An 18339-nucleotide genomic window follows, 5' to 3' on the forward strand; every position below is an offset into this window, starting at 1 on the left:
ACAAAATAAATCTACATAATCTACAGCTGAAAGATCTGCATCCTCAGGTGGGTGCTCATGCACGGCTGGGACAAAAAGGGGCGTGGGTTGAAAAAACAACACCATCAAATCAGAGCTATGTCCAGCATGGCACTGAATTGCACCATTTTGGCCATTTTGCTTTAAGTGAAGCAAGCAGTGAAGGTTGTTTCTAGTGTCAGAAGAAAAGAGAAGGGAGCTTTAAACTCTCAGCCTTTGATTCAGGGGGGTTTTAGCCTTCTGAATTTAGGGCAATGGCACAATGAAAAACAGACAGCATTTATAACTACAAGATAGCCCAAAACAATCCCCTCACCCCACCCACTCACTATGGATCATACAGACAAGAGAAGCCTAGCAATCACAATAGCACCACCTGCTGGCCAGCAATAACCAGCACAATACATGTGGAAGCAGAGAAACTAAACAGCTAACCATACCATATCAGTCAGATAAAAATGAAACCGACCAGTCAACATCCATGTTCAGCGGGGAAGCAATTACAGAAGCCAGACCTTCCACCTTCTGCAACCAGCAATGACCCTGGGCCCATGCTCCCAGAGGGATAGAGAATGGGAAAGCTATCAGGGGAGGGGATGGGATATGGAGATTGGGTGGTGGGAATTGTGTGGAGTTGTACCCCTCCTACCCTATGGTTTTGTTAATTTATCCTTTCTTAAATAAAAAATAAGTTAAAAAGGTAAATAAATAAAAGACTGAACCTGGACTTGAGTCCTCACTTTGGTTCCTTTGTAAACTCAAAAAAAAAAAAAATGAAACAGAGGGAATCCAAGGAATTACAGATTTAGAGAGACTCTCAGAGATAGACTACATAATGCTCATTATGAAGACTCTGCAAGAATCTAAGCAAGACTTGAAAGAGCATTTTGCTATGGAATTAAAACACACAAGAGGGAGTCTGGTGGTAGAGCAGCGGGTTAAGTGCATGTGGGACAAAGTGCAAGGACCAGCGGAAGGGTCCCATTTGGAGCCCCTGGATCCCAGCCTGCAGGGGAGTCACTTCACAGGCGGTGAAGCAGGTCTGCAGGTGTCTATCTTTTTCTCCCTCTCTCTTTTCTCCCCCCCCCCCATTTCTCTCTGTCCTATCTAACAAGGATGTCATCAATAACAACAACAATAATAACTACAACAACAATAAAAAACAAGGGCAACAAAAGGGAAAATAAATTTTAAAAAAACACCAGAAGAACTCAGAACAGAGATTGCTAAGAATCTTCAAAGCTTCGAAGAAGAACTTCAACCAGAATTCACTAAGCAGTTAGGAAGCATGAAAGAAATTTTTCAAACAGAACTCCAGGGAGACGCTCTGACTTCAACTCATGTTCAGGTAGAAGGCTTAGGAAGTAGACTCATACATGTAAAAGTATTTCCAATCTAAAAGATACAACTAGTCTACTCTTCCAATATAAAGATAAGAGAGAGGAAAGATTCAGAAACAATGAAGTGACTCTGCAAAATTGCAGACTCCATCAGAAGATTGACTATAAGAGTGGTAGGTATATCTAAGGAGGAGGACAAGGCCAAAGGCCCAGAGTCCATTTTCAGAGCAATTTTTAACTAAGAATTTCCCTCACTTAGGAAACCCTAAGAACATTCTCATTCAAGAGGCAGAACATTCACCCAGATTTATAAATACAAAAAGACTAACACCAGGGCACATAATTGTAAAACTATCAAAATTCAATGACAAGGTAAAAGTTTTTCAACTTTTTTGCTCTACAAAGGTAGAGCTATGTGGCTTTCATCAGATTTCTCTTCACAAACCCTAGTAGCAAGGAGAGAGTGGGATGATAAATATGTTCTAAAGGAGAGGTAATTCCAGCCATGAATCTTGTATCCTGCAAAATTATCCTTAAAATATGAGGGAGAAATAAAGGTTTTCTCAAATATTCAAAAACTGAAGGAATTTGCCACAATCAACCCCACCTTACAAGAACTATTAAATGGAGTCCCACAAGAAAGAAGGAAGCAAAGGAATACACAGGCTGAGTGGGGTAAACAAAAGTAGAGTAGAACTAAGAACACAATAAAAGTAGGAAAAAGCAAGCAAATAGAGGAGGGAATTAAGTGGTTACCTAGGGGGGTAGGAGATGGGCACAGACTTTTGGTGTTGGGAAAAGATGAAATTATAAACCCATTGATTTATATTCTAAATCACTCTTAATGTGACATGTCAGAGAGGAAATAGATGTAATACTTCAAGTTTTCTAATTGCCTTAGCCAATAGGTCTAAGTACAAACATTTGCTTTAGCCTAAGAATTCAATACATCATATTTGTAAGATGATCAAACTCTGACACTGGGCTAAAACTGTTCAAGGAACACCCATATCCACTATACTTTTTCACATTTTGAAAACTTTAGAATTATGCATAGGAAAATAATAGCATAATGAAATGCTAGTCCTAAATTGCATTATGTCATCCTTATGTGTATATATAAGCATATTTCCTCAAGAATCTAAAGATTATAATACATAACAGAATATTACTCACAAACTTTTTATTATTTTTCATATACATATAAATTATTGGATAGAGACAGAAAGAAATTGAAAGTAGAAGGAGAGAGAGGGAGTGAAAGAGACAGAAAGACATTTGCAGCCCTGCTTCACCACTCATGAAGCTTTCCCCCTTGTAATGTGCATTATAATGTGAAGGGGTGCCACCATCTGGCCCCTCTCACAAAATTATTTTTTTAATTTAATTATTTATTTATTTGGGTGAAGCAAAGACAAACTGAGAAGGAAAAGATGTTAGAAAGAGCGACATCTGCAGTGCTGCTTCATCACTCATGAAGCTTCTCCCCTGCAGGTGGGGATGTAAGGCTTGAACCTGAGTCCATGTGCATGGTAATGTGTGCATTCAACCAGGTGGACCACTACCTGCCCCCCATCACAAAATTATTAAGCTTTTAATTAAGAATGCAACTTTTATTTAATCAGAGAATGAGAGATGATGTTTCCTAATAAAATATAGCCAAATTAAAAATATGTTACTTGAAGCGATATTTGCAATATATGTATATGTATTTAAACATACATATACATAGTATATATCCATATATATGTTAAATAATTGGTAAGTGGATAGAATTAACCCTCCATCAATAGAAATCATGATGAATATAAAACAAAAGACTCACTCAGTAAGATGATCAGGATTACTGATAGTAGCAGAAAGTGCCAAAAAGGGACATCGAATCATAACAAGAAGATGTTCCCAAACTTCTGCTCCAATTTCTCCCCCAAGACAGTGAACCTGAATATGTAGTTAAACAAATTCGGTACAGATTCAATGAAAATAGCTCCTCAAAGGTTAACCAACATAGCCCTCAAATTTTTCATATCCACAAAGATCTGAATTGTCATTCAGGCAACAAACAATATCTAAGTTAATCTTTGCAATTTTAACTTTTGTTTTAAATATCATATATAGCATAATTTTGACTTAAGAAATATCTGGTTTCAAAGAAAAGCAAACGTCTTCATAAGTTACAATTAATTTCAACATTGGTGAAAAACATATATTCCTCTTCTTTAATAATTTTATGTTTTAAGAATTACTTTCCATTATATTCGCTATTTATTTATTTTATTTATTTATTTATTTTGAATTCGGGACTTTGTGCCTGCATGATTCTATTGCTCTTGGCAATTTGTTTTCAGATAGTAAGAAAAGAGAGAGAAAGACACTATAATTTTGCTACTCTTACTCAAGATGTTTCCACTTTGTATGGGGCTCCTATGTGGTGATATGAGGCTTGAACCCACCTGGTGCTTGTGTGTATTTTATTGGTTGGTCCAATCCTCTTGTTAAACTTCTTTATATTTACATATGTGCTTTGCTAAGTATTATAGATTGATGCTGGAAGTTTTGAAAGAGTTTGTAACTTTAATGATGCAGCATGTGCCTTTTAAAGTCTAGCTTCTTTGCTCAAAGTTAAGCTGTAAGATTATTTTGTTACATGGATTTTTATAGCTCTATACCGTCTACTGTATTCATTCTACTCAGTTGGACATTTATTGCCACCATGAACACAGGCCATGTGTGCGTTTTTGGTCTTCTATTTAAACATCTTAAAACTTGTTTTTCTCATACTAGTATATATATATATACATATATATATATATATATATATATATATATATTTAGTCTTTGAATTCCTTCTTTGAGAAAGATTGTCATTTTTATTAGATTGTACCAAAATGATTTCCAACCCAGTACCCACCAGCAGGGCATAAGTTCTTCCCACTTCCTCTGCAACAAATTTGATTCTAATTTTTTACTGATATGGTAGGTGTATCTCACTGTGACTTTAATTTGTATTTATGTCTTTTCAAGGTTATATTGGGAAATTTGGACATTTCATTGTATAAGTATCTTTTTTTCTTAACGAGTTAAAGAAAGCTATAATCTGAATGAGAGTTCTTTGGCAACTGGAAATTATAAATCTTCCCAGTGATTTGCCATTTCACTCTCATTAATATATTAATATTTTATTAATTAAAATTATTAATTTGAATATATAGGCACATCTGAAATATGCACAATGTTATATATATCAAAGATATTTAAATAAAGTAAATATATTAAAATACTGTTCTGCAAATCTTCAAAATCTTTATAAATCTCACATATCTTTTGAAGCTTTATTTTAGAATATTTAATTATTTATAAAGATTTAATGATATTTATAAACAAACATTTATTATGAATTTCATTTCATTTTCTCAATGTGTTGCTTACATAAAATATAACTTTTATAAAATTAATTAAATTATAAGTTATGGAGGATAGCATGATGATTATGAAAAAAAGAAAAAACCTTGTCTGATACTCTGAGTAACCAGGTTTAAATTCTGATACTCCTATAATCCAAAGCTAAGCAGCACTATGGTTATTCTCCTATAATAATAATTATGTTAAATTAATAAAATTACATAGCATTGAGAATTTAATTATATATTCTACTATATGTATCATGCTGTAAACTAATATCACATCATACTACTACATAGCACTGTATTATATACATTAGTGATGTGCTTATATTTTTAAATTATCATATATAAGATGATGTCATATCAATGTATACTAAATTTGGTATATCATAATATGTTATATGAAACATGAAGATATATTCTTGACCTATATACAATTATACTAGAAGCACAAAAAAGACAGTAAAAAAGAAGCATATTTGGAAATACAGAAAAAATACTTCTAAATATTAGGACCAAAAAGGAATCACAAAGAAAATCAGAAGGTATTTTAAGCTGAATCACTAAAAATCAAATAGTTCAAATATTGCTAAAAAGTACTTTAAGACAGTACAGTGGTATGACCTTCAATACATATGTTAAAAAAAAAAAAAACAGAAATGTTTGAATCATACTCATCTCTCTGAATTTACTAACTCTTTAGCACAGTCTGCACTGGAAGCAGAGATATTTGGAAGACTGTGGCTATTTCATCCTCTTTGGGATCAGTGTCGTCCAGAATTCCTCCTTATTCCAGGAGGGTTGAGGATTTGGAGCTTCCAAAAAAAGTGGCCCCAGTCCATGCCAACCAGCAGCATCTCGGTTGCAACTAAGCATACAACACACCAACTGCTCAATCTCTAGGCCAATTCCTATCTGATTAGGAGATGCCAGACAGTGGGAACCCTGTGGATCAACTTGGCACTTCCATGAACTGCCAAACTGCATATGCTACTAAGATTCCATCCAGACATCCCCGTGCAGAAAACCTCACCAATTTGTCCCAACCTCGCCTCTCCAGAGCCCTACTCAACTAGGGAAAGATAAAAACAGGCTGCGAGGGGTGTGAGGGGTGTGGGTGTGTGTGTGTGTGTGTGTGTGTGTGTGTGTGTGTGTGTGTGTGCCTGCACCTGGTTCAGCGCACATGTTACAATGTGCAAGGACTCAGGTACTAGCCCCTGGTCCCCACCTGCAGGGGGGAAGCTTTGCGAGTGGTGAAGCATAGCTGCAGGTGTCTATCTCTTTCCTTCTGTATCTCCCCCTTCCTGTCGATTTCTGTCTCTATCCAATAAATAATTAAAGATAAATCTGCCAACACCCATGTCCAGCAGAGAAACAATCACAAAAGCCAGAACTTCCACCTTCTGCACCCCTAAAAGTATTCTGGTCCATATCTCCAAGAAGGGGGAGAGATGTTAGGGGAAAATGACCAGAGGGGTCTGAGCACCAGTGCCATCAAAACCCAGAGAGAGAAAAGGAAAAAAGGAAGGACATTCAGAAGTAGCAATAGGTACAGGTGTGACTTAGAAAGGAAGAGAAGGCAGGACCATAGAAAAAAAGAGAAAATATATACAAATATAGTTATAGAAATAACAGCCAACCCATATCTGTGACCTTGGGAGAACTATTTTAGTTTCCAGTGAAGGGAATGGGGACACAGAACTTGGGTGGTGAGAACAGTGTGGAATTATACCCCTGTTATGGCATAATTTTGTAATTCAATATTTAACCACTAATAAAAAGAAAAAGTAGTTGTGGGTTGGGATTGTAAAAGAGAATACAAACCCTCATATGTTTTCCTCTAGACTGCTTATCTTGTTTGCTTTTAAATATTTAGTGTTTATAATGTGTATTTTTATTTTAATTATTTAGGTTAAGCACAGGTGGTGCTAAGTGCAAGGACCAGACCAGCGTAAGGATCCTGGTTCCAGCCCCCAGCTCCCCACCTGCAGGGGAGTCGCTTCACAGGCGGTGAGGCAGGTCTGCAGGTGTCTATCTTTCTCTCCCCCTCTCTGTCTTCCCCTTCTCTCTCCATTACTCTCTGTCCTATCCAACAATGGCATAAATAACAACAATAAAAATAAATAAATAAATAATATTTTTTAAAAAGCTAACATTAAAAAATAAGAATGTTTTATTTATGCCATATAAAATAGAACAACTGTGTGTGTGTGTGTGTGAGAGAGAGAGAGAGAGAGAGAGAAGTGAGAAAGAGAGAGCGAGAGAGAGAGAGAGACAGAGCATCACTCCAGTACATATGATAGAAGGAATCAATCTGGTAGTCTCAGCTGTGTGAATCACGTTCTTAGCAGTTACGATATTTCCCAGCCTCTATCACTTCTTTATTTGCTTGCCAGTATTACACATCAAACTAATGCTGGTTAGAAAAATGTGTCATTTTTAGCCAGCAACAGAGCAAACATGTCTAACTTTAGCCACCATGAATCTAGTAGTAGATAAATAACAAATATATCTTAAAAGATAGTTTAGTTGGATAGAAGTCTTTGGCTAAAAGGAAAAATGTCTATGGCAATGAGTCATTAGCGAGTTCAATGATTTCTGGATTATCTCTGTTACTATCATACTTAGTATAGTATGCTGTTCCTTTTTTTTCTCATTCCTGACCACTTGTACATTTTTTGTTTATTTGTTTGTTTACGATACAGACAGAAGAGAGGGAAAGAAGCTGCAGCACTGAAACATCTTTCAGTGTGATGAGTGCTGGACTGGAACCTGGGTCAAGCACATGGCAAAGCACTTTGCAAAGAAGCACACTATTCCAGTGAGCTATGCTGTCAGCTCTTTACATTTATCTTCTACCACCAACACATTGCATCTGCTCCTTCCATAAATGGAATTAATGATTACTTCAATAGTTACAATTTTGCATGTATTCATTAAAATCCATGGTATATATTTTATTTTTACAATTATTTATTTAAGATAAAGACAGCAAGATATTGAGAGGAAAATTGGAGACAGTGAGGAGAAAATGAGAAACACCTGCAGCACTGCCTCATCACTTGAGAAGCTTTCCCCTTATAGGTGGGGGTTGGGGGCTTGAACCTGGGTCTTTGTGCACTATAATGCATTTGCTCAACCAAGTTCACCATCACTGCATGGTGCACATATTATATGTGTGTATGTATATATATACACACATGTATATACATGTTTGTATGTATATAAATACTTATGTGAAATAAAAGGTAACATACCTCATCAAATATGACATACCGCATCCTTTTCACCCACTTTTGATTATGAGGACCTAGCAAGAGTATTTCCAAACACTGGGGCACTGTCACCAATATCTGTTGAACAATTAAAGGAAAATCCCTAGTTTAAAATTCAAGCATTAAAAAATATTTACATGACGCAGTGTTCATACTGACATTTCCCCTAAGACAGCATATTACTGATTAAAAATATAATTAAGAAGCATAAATGATATACATCTCAGTTAAAACATCCAAAAAAGGACTAAGAATATTTCATTAATAAATATTTCCCACATAGCTCATTGAGAGCATAAAATCATGAAAATTTGAGTTCATTACCATTGAAATAAACTGCTTTCTCACACTGAAATTTCGGAAACAAAAATATTTTACTCTATATAGAAAACACAATTACCTGAAAATTGTCCAAATCAGAGAAATCATATAATCTATTATAACATAAGCATATTTTCCAGGGTATCTTAAATTATTATTTGATTTATTCTACATTAAAAACTTAAAGTGCTGACTAGAATGGTATTAATATGTGTTGTCATTCATTGTGCATATGTATGTCGTACCTGACAATTCAAGGTGTCATGACGGTAATCTCTTGTAAACACTCCACAAACCACTTCTCCCTTGGGTAATTCTTTGGTAAATAAATTAAAGACAGTTCCCACCACTTGATTTACAAGAGCCTTAGATCATAAAAGACAGAAACCTACATTTAGTTGTTATTAACATCACAGTAAAAACTGTTCAAAGTAGTTTTGAGAAATTCACAAAGAAAAAAGTACCAAGTTTAAGGAAATATTTTAATACAGAAATTACTTTGTTTTTAAAATATATTTTATTGATATATTATTGAATAAAGACAGCCAGAAATTGAGAGGGGAATAGAAGATATAGAGTGAGAGACACAGAGAGACAGAGGGACACCTGCAGCCCTGCTTCATCACTGTAGGTGGGGACCAGGGGTTTGAACCGAGTCCTTGCACACTGTTATGTGTGTGTTTAACCAGGTGAGCCACCGCCTGGCCCCCCAAAATTACTTTGTATCAAGTGCTTGCTACTTACTTGTCCTGTTTTAACATTTCCTCTGGTGGTGGGCATGGTGTGCAATTATACACTTATTATCTCATAATTTTCTTCATCAATATTGTCAATAATAATGTTAAAAATAAAATAAAAAATAATGTTCATATAAAAAAGGAAAATGAAGTTAACACATTCATAGGAGTAAATGTTAAGGCATTTGTTATATTACCGTCATGTATTGCCAAAAATTAATATTTATATTGTCTTTAGTGCAAAACCTTAATTGCAAGAACCATTACACTATAGACAAAATGGATTTCAATAATGCGGCCTTATGTTTCCATGCAAAAAACATAACTGCCTATATGATGACAGGCATATTACTTAACTTTACTGAGCCTCATAAATGAGAGTTCTAATAGGGTGTAGATACTAGTCCCCACTGTGAGCATTTAAGAATTTCACTATTGTTGGCAACCATTGTGTGTGTGTGTGTGTGTGTGTGTGTGTGTGTGTGTGTGTGTGTGTGTGTGTGTGTGTGTTAAAGGATAAGACACAGGGAGAGAAATAAAGAAGTTGGGTGTACCTATAGCACTACTTCACTGCTTATGAAGCCACTCCACCTCCACTGCAGGTGGAGAACACATGCTTAAAGACTGGTCCTTAAACCTATGTAGCAAGAGACTGGATACTTTAACAATGACTCTTTAGTACTGTCAGACCACCCCATCAGCTGGGGCCCTATCTGGGGAGTCCTGAGGTTCCCAAACAGACATGATTGGCCTAGACCTCGAATAAATCCCTCTCTCCATTGTTATGTCATTCCTATCAATAACAACACAATAGACACTTTTGTGGGCCCCCATAGGACCTTGCTCTCAACTTAGATAAAAAATGATAGAGAATGTTCCATCCTCTGAAGGGAGGCTGGACTACATACTCAATGCTACACCTGAGGAAGATGGTTCCTGATATTGGGGCAGCTTGGAATGTTCCTACTTATGACCACAGAATGTGAGCTCAGATCTATAGGGATGCAGAGGTCACATAGGCTCCTAAGCTGAATATGGTACCCAGATCCCATCAAATCGATGGGGTTTACAATCAACAATATTTATATACCTTTCCCATATTTGGGAGCTACTCTTTTCCCTGACCCTGGTCCTTCTTTCAGCCATGACTTCACCTCCCCAGACAATAATTAGGATCCACCTGCATATCAAATTTCAGGCTCAGGAAAAAAATAAATAAAAAATAAAAAAACACTAGTACAGCCACAGGCTCTTTGGGATATAATTAAAATATGCCTACTAGCTATCTACAAAATGGAGCCCCCCCCACTCTTCATCTGTATTATTCCAGCCTTAAGGACCATAACTGGTGAACAATTTGTTTGGCTTTGTATGTTAACTCTATTTTCTTTTTTCTTTCTTTCATTCTTTTTTTAATATTTATTTATGTATTCCCTTTTGTTGCCCTTGTTTTATTGTTGTAGTTATTATTGTTGTTATTGATGTTGTCATGTCATCATTGTTGGATAGTACAGAGAGAAATGGAGAGAAAAGGGGAAGACAGAGATGGGGAGAAAAAGATAGAAACCTGCTGACCTGCTTCACCACTTGTGAAGCAACTCCTCTGTAGGTGGCGAGCCAGCGGCTTGAACCAGGATCCTTACACAGGTCCTTGCACTTCGCTCCACGTGTGCTTAACCCACTGTGCTACTGCTGGACTCCCATTAACTCTTTTTCAATCACCAGGTTCCAGATGCTAGCATGATGCTGTTCAGACTTCCCTGGACAGACAACCCCACCTATGTGTTCTGGAGCTCTGCTTCCCCAGAGCCCTTCCCCACTAGGGAAAGAGAAAGACTGGCTGGGAGTATGGATCAACCTGTCAACACCCATGTTCAGTGGGGAAGCAATTACAAAAGCCAGACCTTCCATCTTCTGCACCCCATAATGACCTTTGGTCCATACTCCCAGAGGGATAAAGAATAGGAAAGCTATTAGGGGAGGGGATAGGATACAGAGTTCTGGTGGTGGGAACTGTGTAAAGTTATACCCCTCTTATCCTATGGTTTAGTCAGTGTTTCCTTTTTATAAATAAAAAAATTTTTTAAAAGGATAACCTGTGTAATGGAGCAAGTGAGCCACAACCTAGTCCCATCTATAGGGCTATCGCTGGGGCTCTGTGCCTGCACTACAAAACCACTGCTGGTGGTCTTTTTTTTTTCTTCTCATTTTTATTGGAAAGGACAGAGAGAAATTGAGAAGGAGTGGGGAGAGAGTGGGAGAAAGACACCTTCAGAACTGCTTCACAGCTTGTGAAGTGACCACCTGCTGTGTGGGACTATGTGAAAGTTTGGTAGAGCTTAGGGGAGTTCTCCCATCCTTGAATGGAGGTTTGGAAAAGATACCACACTTGTTAGCCTCTCTCTTTATAGAGATGAGCCAAGAGGGAAAAGTATCCCAGACTCAGTTTCTCCTTGTTAGTCTTTCAAGCTCACAGAAAGCCAACAAGCCTCTCACACTTAGTTTCCCCTGCTAGCAGGCCAAATGGTTGCCTGCTTTAGGGTTCACTCAAAGTTCACACATCCACTTCACCTTTTGATCATAAAGGAGAACACACTCTATCATGCACGCCACCAACACCAGGCAATGAGACCCCCAAATTCTATTTGCTTGTGCCCTTTGATATCTGTGAGTTACATAAAGCTTTGTTTTTATTCTTCTCTACCTCACCTTACTGTTTCAACCCCTATGCTTCTCTCAAATACCTTTAGATAATTAATTCACCTGCATCATGGAGACTAATCATTTTGACCTTTATGTATCTCATCAATTCTTGTCATACCAGCCCCTTACCATAGGGGCAAGCTAACATTTAAGAAACCTGTAATTTCTGATATATGTGAAAAATGTTCTTTGTTTAACTCAGTATAAAGACCTGTACTCTTCTCCCAATAAACCAATGTTCCTACCAGAATGTTCCCCAATGTCTCTTTCTGAATTCATGTGGCCTCTAGAACTGGTGAGGGATCGTTGGAGGCTTACCCCCTGGTTGGAGCCACTCCACATGAGCCCCAGCACTGCTGGTGGGGAGCTGGGGTTTGAACCACTTTCCTTGCATGGGTCCTTCCATTTCCTACTATGTGAGCTTAACCCGGTCCATCGAACCCCCCCATCTTTATACCCTTAAATCACGTAACCCTGGAAAACATATCAAGTGGTTGAGGCTAGACGGTGGCACACCTGGTTGAGAGTACTCGATAAAATACGCAAGAATCCGTGTTCCAGCCCCAGCTCCCCACCTACAGGGGGAAAGCTTTGCTGGTGGTGAAGCTGTGTTACAGGTGTCTGTCTCTCTCCCTCTATCACCTCCTACCCTCTTGGTTTGTGGCTGTCTTTACACAATAAATAAAGATAATTCAAAATATGTTTTTAAAATTATCATGAGGCTTCCCTTAATTTTTTTACCAAAGTGGAAAATTTTATCTAAAATTTGTTAGATATAAGGAGGTTTAAGCAAATTAATAAAAAGTAATCAGAATTGTACCATTTACTGATAGTTGTCTATATCTAGACAATACATTAGATGTTTCATATGTATCATGCCACCACCTAGTACTGAGAAGAATATAATGAAGTAAACTTCATTATCTCCATTTTGCAGGCAGGTGGAGAAACTAAGGTGAGACAATAGTTTAAGGTTCCACAGCACATGAATAGTCAAGCCTGTGGCTTTCAGGAGAATATGAGATAGTCTCACTCATAGACAGAAGTTAAAAAATAAGAACAGGAGGTAAATCACAAAGCAGAGCTTGGACTGGAGTTGGTGTATTTCATGAGAATAAAAGACTGGGTTGGGGGGAGGGCTCAGGTCCTGGAACATGATGACAGAGAAGGACCTAGTGGGGGTTGAATTGTTATGTGTAAATCTGAGAAATGTTTCACATGTACAAACTATTGTATTTTACTGTTGACTGTAAACCATTAATCCACCAATAAAGAAATAAACTGTGATTGCAGTGCTAGAACCTATGTGTTACCACCCCATGATTAAGACCAGGAACTGCCATTGAAGAAAGTTATCATCAGTTAAATGGTGTCAAATGAACACAATACCTTTGTTGGAGCAACATATACAACTACTCCTTCATCACTCTCTCTGAGCACTTTCTCCATGCAGTAGTACGAAGCATAAGTTTTCCCTGATGAAGTTGGAGCAACAATCACAGCAGATTCATTATTATCGACAACATCAAGAAGCTCCCTCTAAATAGGGGAGGGGGATCACATTTCATTTTAAAATACACATCTCATGCCAAATTCAATTTAGTGTCAAGTATATCAAAGGTTGATTTGTATTCACAGTTCCTTCTGAGACCCACTAGTTTTCAAGACAGCATTAGGGAAATCACCATTTACTATTATTTGGAAATAGATCCACATTCATTTCACTTTACCCTATAAGCTCCTCACTTAAACTTCAACAAAAAAAATACCCTAATAAGAAGACATCATATTAAACGGTCTGCATGGAAATAAAACTCTGCCCACTTTTTTTCTTGAACTGGGAATTTCAGGAAAAATTAGCAAAATTTGCTGCTCTGTATACTTCCACTTTTATGTTTACAAATTAAGAACCAGAAAATTAATGCTGAGAAAGTGTAACCTAAGAAAAATATACAAATATAGAAAATATTTTATATCATATATTACAAATGGCATATGATATTATGCTGACTTTTGTTTAATAATTTGGAAAATCTGCAAGTACTGGTGCTTAAGGAGATCAAGGAACTACTACCAAATGCTCACTATTAAACAACAGGCACTTTGTTTTAGATGTGAAACTAAGTGACTCTATAATAATCACATAGTAGTTAAAAGAAGTCTAATTGAAGATAGCATGCTCACTTGTTTTTTTTTTAAAACTTCATTGATTTGATTTGATTTGATACAGAGAAATTGAGAGGGAAGGGGGACAGAAAAAGAGCATGAGAGGGACACCTGAGTCCTGCTCTACTATTTGTGAAACTCTCTCTTGGCAGGTGGAGACTAGGGGCTTGAATCCAGCTCCTTGGACTTGTTAACACATGCACTTAACCTGGGGCACCAGACTCTACTATGAAACAGAAACAACTCATTCCATTTCAACAAACTCTAATGTATTCTTTCACCTCTTAGTAAGACATGTCTTAATCAGATATTACTGATTTTCATTGCTATTAATGCACTTTATAAGGCTTTACATTTCCAAGAGTGTATTGTACATTGTAAGATTTGAACCAACAGTTCCACCGAATTTCACCACTTTTCCAGACTGCCAATCATTTTAGTAAATACCTGCCATGTGTCTGGTATAAAATGATGCACCCTCGGGTCTGGATCAGTTCTTTCTTCTCGAAATAAATAAGGACCCATATATGTTAACTGAAACCGGGCTGCTCCCATGTTAACTGAATACTTGGATAAATCTTTCTCTGTACCTGAATCCTTCACCTAAAAGAAACATGACATTATATCAGGTTTTCAGATTAATTTGCAGATTTTAATCTGGACACGGAAGTTAGTCATTCTGAAGTTTGTTTTGCTTCAACAAGTTTACTACTTCATCCTTTGTTCACTATCTTAAACTTTTATAAGCCAGCCTCAAAGTGAACCAAAAATACCCTGTATCCTACTGACTACCTGTGACATGTGGGACACAACCATATACTGTCTTTCTACTATGATTTTAAATTGTTGTTTCTATAACAGTACCATCTCCCTAAGAATATAAATAAAAAGTAATAATCTCATGAATTATTTTACTCAAAAAAGTCTCACCAATTGGTAAACAACACTTGTGACTCAGGAACATACCATCACAATAGTCATATATTTGATAGAGCTCATCTTCCTAATGGTCTGATAACACTTGTCACTCTTTTTTTTAAATTTTTTATTTAAGAAAGGATTAATGAACAACACTTGTCATTCTACTATTAAAGTACTAGCGAAAGGGCATGTTACTAGATGAGTGGCTAAGAAAGCTATGATATATATATATCATGGAATACTACCCTGCTATTAAAAATGATGAATTCATCTACTATGCCTTATCATGGTTGGAACTTGAGCGAATCGTATTAACTGAGATAATTCAAAAGGATAAAATGAATACTATATGATTTTAATTATAGGAAGAATTTTTTTTTAGAAATAAGGACAGAAAGGCAAAACAAACAAACAAACAACAAGAATTGCATTAGGCATAAAGTAAAGGACTCTGAGGAAGGAGGACAAAGAAAGGGGAAAATAGACTATTAGGACCAGGTGTATGATGGTAGAAATGAATCTAAGTGAGAGCCAAAGTGTTTTGCAGAGACCTATCACAGGGAGACTAGAAATTATACCCATATTTCAACATCTATACCACAAATCTTTACACCCCCTAATGTAATGGTTGACAAAGAAATGTAATGGAGCCAAAATATGTAAAAATGGTCAACAAAAATAATTATAAATGGAATTTCCCTAGAATAAATCTAAATTAAGTTGAGACATCTCCCTGGTGATGAATTTTAATTCTTTCCATATGTCTTCAGATATATAGATAACACAACTTACTAGATAAATCACATTTACAGGGAAACTTACCCCTTTAAACTTTCTTTTTTTTTCTATATTCTTTCTCCCTTCTAAATATTGAAGAGATAGTCAATTACTACATTGGAGGTCCAATAAGAAATAAGACAGAAAAATAGACTGCTTTTACAATGTTACAGCATTATAATTTTGAGCAACAAACAATAACCAAATGAATAAAACAAACAAGAGTTTGAATGTGACATATGCTACTGACAATATAAATAAGTCAATCATAATGACGGGTGTGAGGGGAAGTGGAGGAATGCTACTTAAGATTGGATGGTGTCCATCAAGTGCAATAAATGGTTCTTTATTTTTTAAAGATGATATTTCATCTAAAATATTAACAACTAAAAGGATAAACCATAATAATATTAGAAATAGAAAAATTTCATAGAGAAGAAGTACTTGGTACCATACTCTTTTAAAAGGAGTCTTTTCATTAGGAATAGGATGGTTGAAAAGAGAACAGACGTGTAACAGGGATATGTAAACAAGACCTTATTATTCTAAGTAAAATGGATACCTACCATGTGTCAGTCCATTCAGGCTCTTGTAACAAAAGCACCATTGTGGAGTGACTTGTAGCCTCCAATATAGGAATAATAAATGATTACTTATGACTCTAGCTTGATTTTAAAAAGGCCCAATGTGGCTCACACTAACTTAACACCCATGAAGGCGGATGCTAAGAAAGGAGCCTAACCTACTTGGTCCTCTGCCTTTTATTAGTTAGTTACCAAGATCAATCAAACCAGTTTTAAATCAGTTTATATCTGGACAGTTTGATAAAGAGAACAAATGGAGGGTGAAATTTGATTGTGTTGCATCATTGATAAGGGAAGTTTTCTCTAAGTACATTCTACGTCTTTTCTCTTTAGAGCATTCTTAAGTGGACCTCAGCAGATTTTATTGTAGCAATTGCCAGTAAATTATAGAACCCCTCATTCACATCAGGCACCAATTTGTAGCCACGAGCTTTGGTTCTCAGAGTTTTGCCTACATTGGCACCTATCTGTGTTTGAGTGGTTACAGCTCTTTGCTGTCCATGCAGAATAATTAGGTTATGGCTTATACAAGCTTGTGGCCAGTACAGATCTGACATGCTGAAATATTTCTCCTGGATATTCTCCCCGACATTATAAATTAAGTGGTCTATAAACAACAAACATTTATTTCTCACAGTCTTGGAAAAAGAAAGTCCTACTCTCATGACCCAATCATCTTTGAAAGATCCCACCTCTGAATAGTATCATTTTGGGGACAATAATTCAGTATAAGAATTTGGAAGGGGGGCAACAAACAGTTGGGTCACAGGACCTCTGATTTAAATAAAACATTTATTTTAATCAAATGTATACCCATAAAAATCTTAGTTATGTGTCTTTACAGGATAATTAGTGGCTCTTCATTAATTGAATGTGTATTAATTCTTAATAAATTTCATAAAATACCTCATACACACATACATGATATACAATATTTTTATAGTATCTACCTGAGGCCATAAGGAGTGTGCCAAATTGTCAAAGCCAATATATTTTAGATATTTGGCTAATTTTTGTCGATGTGGATTTTTCAAATGTTCTGAATATTTTTCATGGATTATGTGAATCCTTTTCATCAAGTTAATCACTATGCTTATATCTTTGGATTCTGTTGAAATAAATCATTGTCATACATAAGTTAGGAAAGATTCTGATATACAATGTCCAAAGCTAATTTAATATTATTGAAGGACTCAATAAAACATATTCAAGTAATTGACTCACTATAACTGAGACATGAATACTGACTAGTATTACATAGTAGTTAAAAGTGAACTCTTCCAAACCAAAAGAAACCTTTAAATTTGATCACAGAATTGAGGTTATCAGAACAAAAATGAGGGGAGATGAAAGGACAGAGAAGGTTCAATGAACTATGCTGAAAGGACATTGGTACCTGGGTGACATGGTATGATGATACATTTGAAGAGGAGTGAGGCTGTATTCCTGAAGATAAAGCATATGACTTTAAAGTTAGAAAAGCCTTTCTAGGGAGTCCGGCAGTAGCGTAGCGGATATAGTGCTCATGGCACAAAGCACAAGGACCAGTGTAAGGATCCTAGTTCCAGCCCCCGGCTCCCCACCTGCAGGGGAGTCTCTTCACAGGCGGTGAAGCAGGTCTGCAAGTGTCTATCTTTCTCTCTCCATTTCTGTCTTCCCCTCCTCTCTCCATTTCTCTCTGTCCTATCCAACAACTACTACAACAATAAGGGCAACAAAAGGGAAAATAAATAAAGTTTTAAAAAAGAGAAAGAAAAGCCTTTCTAGCTTTAGGAAGTAAAAAAATTAAAAGACAGAGTTCAGGTAAGATATTACATGGTACTTCCTGAACATATTATTGTGTATCTGAAATTCATATTTAACATACCTACCTGTATTTGTGTTAGGAATTTGGAAAGTTTATATCTAAGCTTTGTTTTCTTCATATGTAATACGATTACTAGTGATCGGTCTTACCCTTTATGAGTATTATGATTAAATAAATTAGTCCATACAAAATAAGAACAATAGCAGTAGTTATTATTGATTGTAAGAATTATTATGTTGAGTATTATCTGAATTAGCACTTTTAAAAGATAGCCATTCTGTGTTTA

At 36.3% G+C, this 18339-nt stretch overlaps 1 protein-coding gene across 1 annotated transcript in view; it reads right to left on the reverse strand.

The window, feature by feature from the left end:
* Positions 1–18339, reverse strand: part of LOC103114806 (probable ATP-dependent RNA helicase DDX60) — an 83839-nt gene that overhangs the window by 38974 nt on the left and 26526 nt on the right. Inside the window, exons 14-20 of the mRNA XM_060171615.1 lie at positions 17177–17354; positions 14785–14791; positions 14412–14546; positions 13188–13337; positions 8604–8723; positions 8020–8115; positions 3184–3299 (exon numbers count right to left, since the gene is read on the reverse strand). Coding sequence (XP_060027598.1) covers positions 3184–3299; positions 8020–8115; positions 8604–8723; positions 13188–13337; positions 14412–14546; positions 14785–14791; positions 17177–17354 — 802 coding nt within the window. The remainder of the gene's footprint in view (positions 1–3183; positions 3300–8019; positions 8116–8603; positions 8724–13187; positions 13338–14411; positions 14547–14784; positions 14792–17176; positions 17355–18339) is intronic.

Source organism: Erinaceus europaeus, chromosome 2 (assembly GCF_950295315.1).
Source record: "Erinaceus europaeus chromosome 2, mEriEur2.1, whole genome shotgun sequence".
Classification (NCBI taxonomy): Eukaryota; Metazoa; Chordata; class Mammalia; order Eulipotyphla; family Erinaceidae; genus Erinaceus; species Erinaceus europaeus.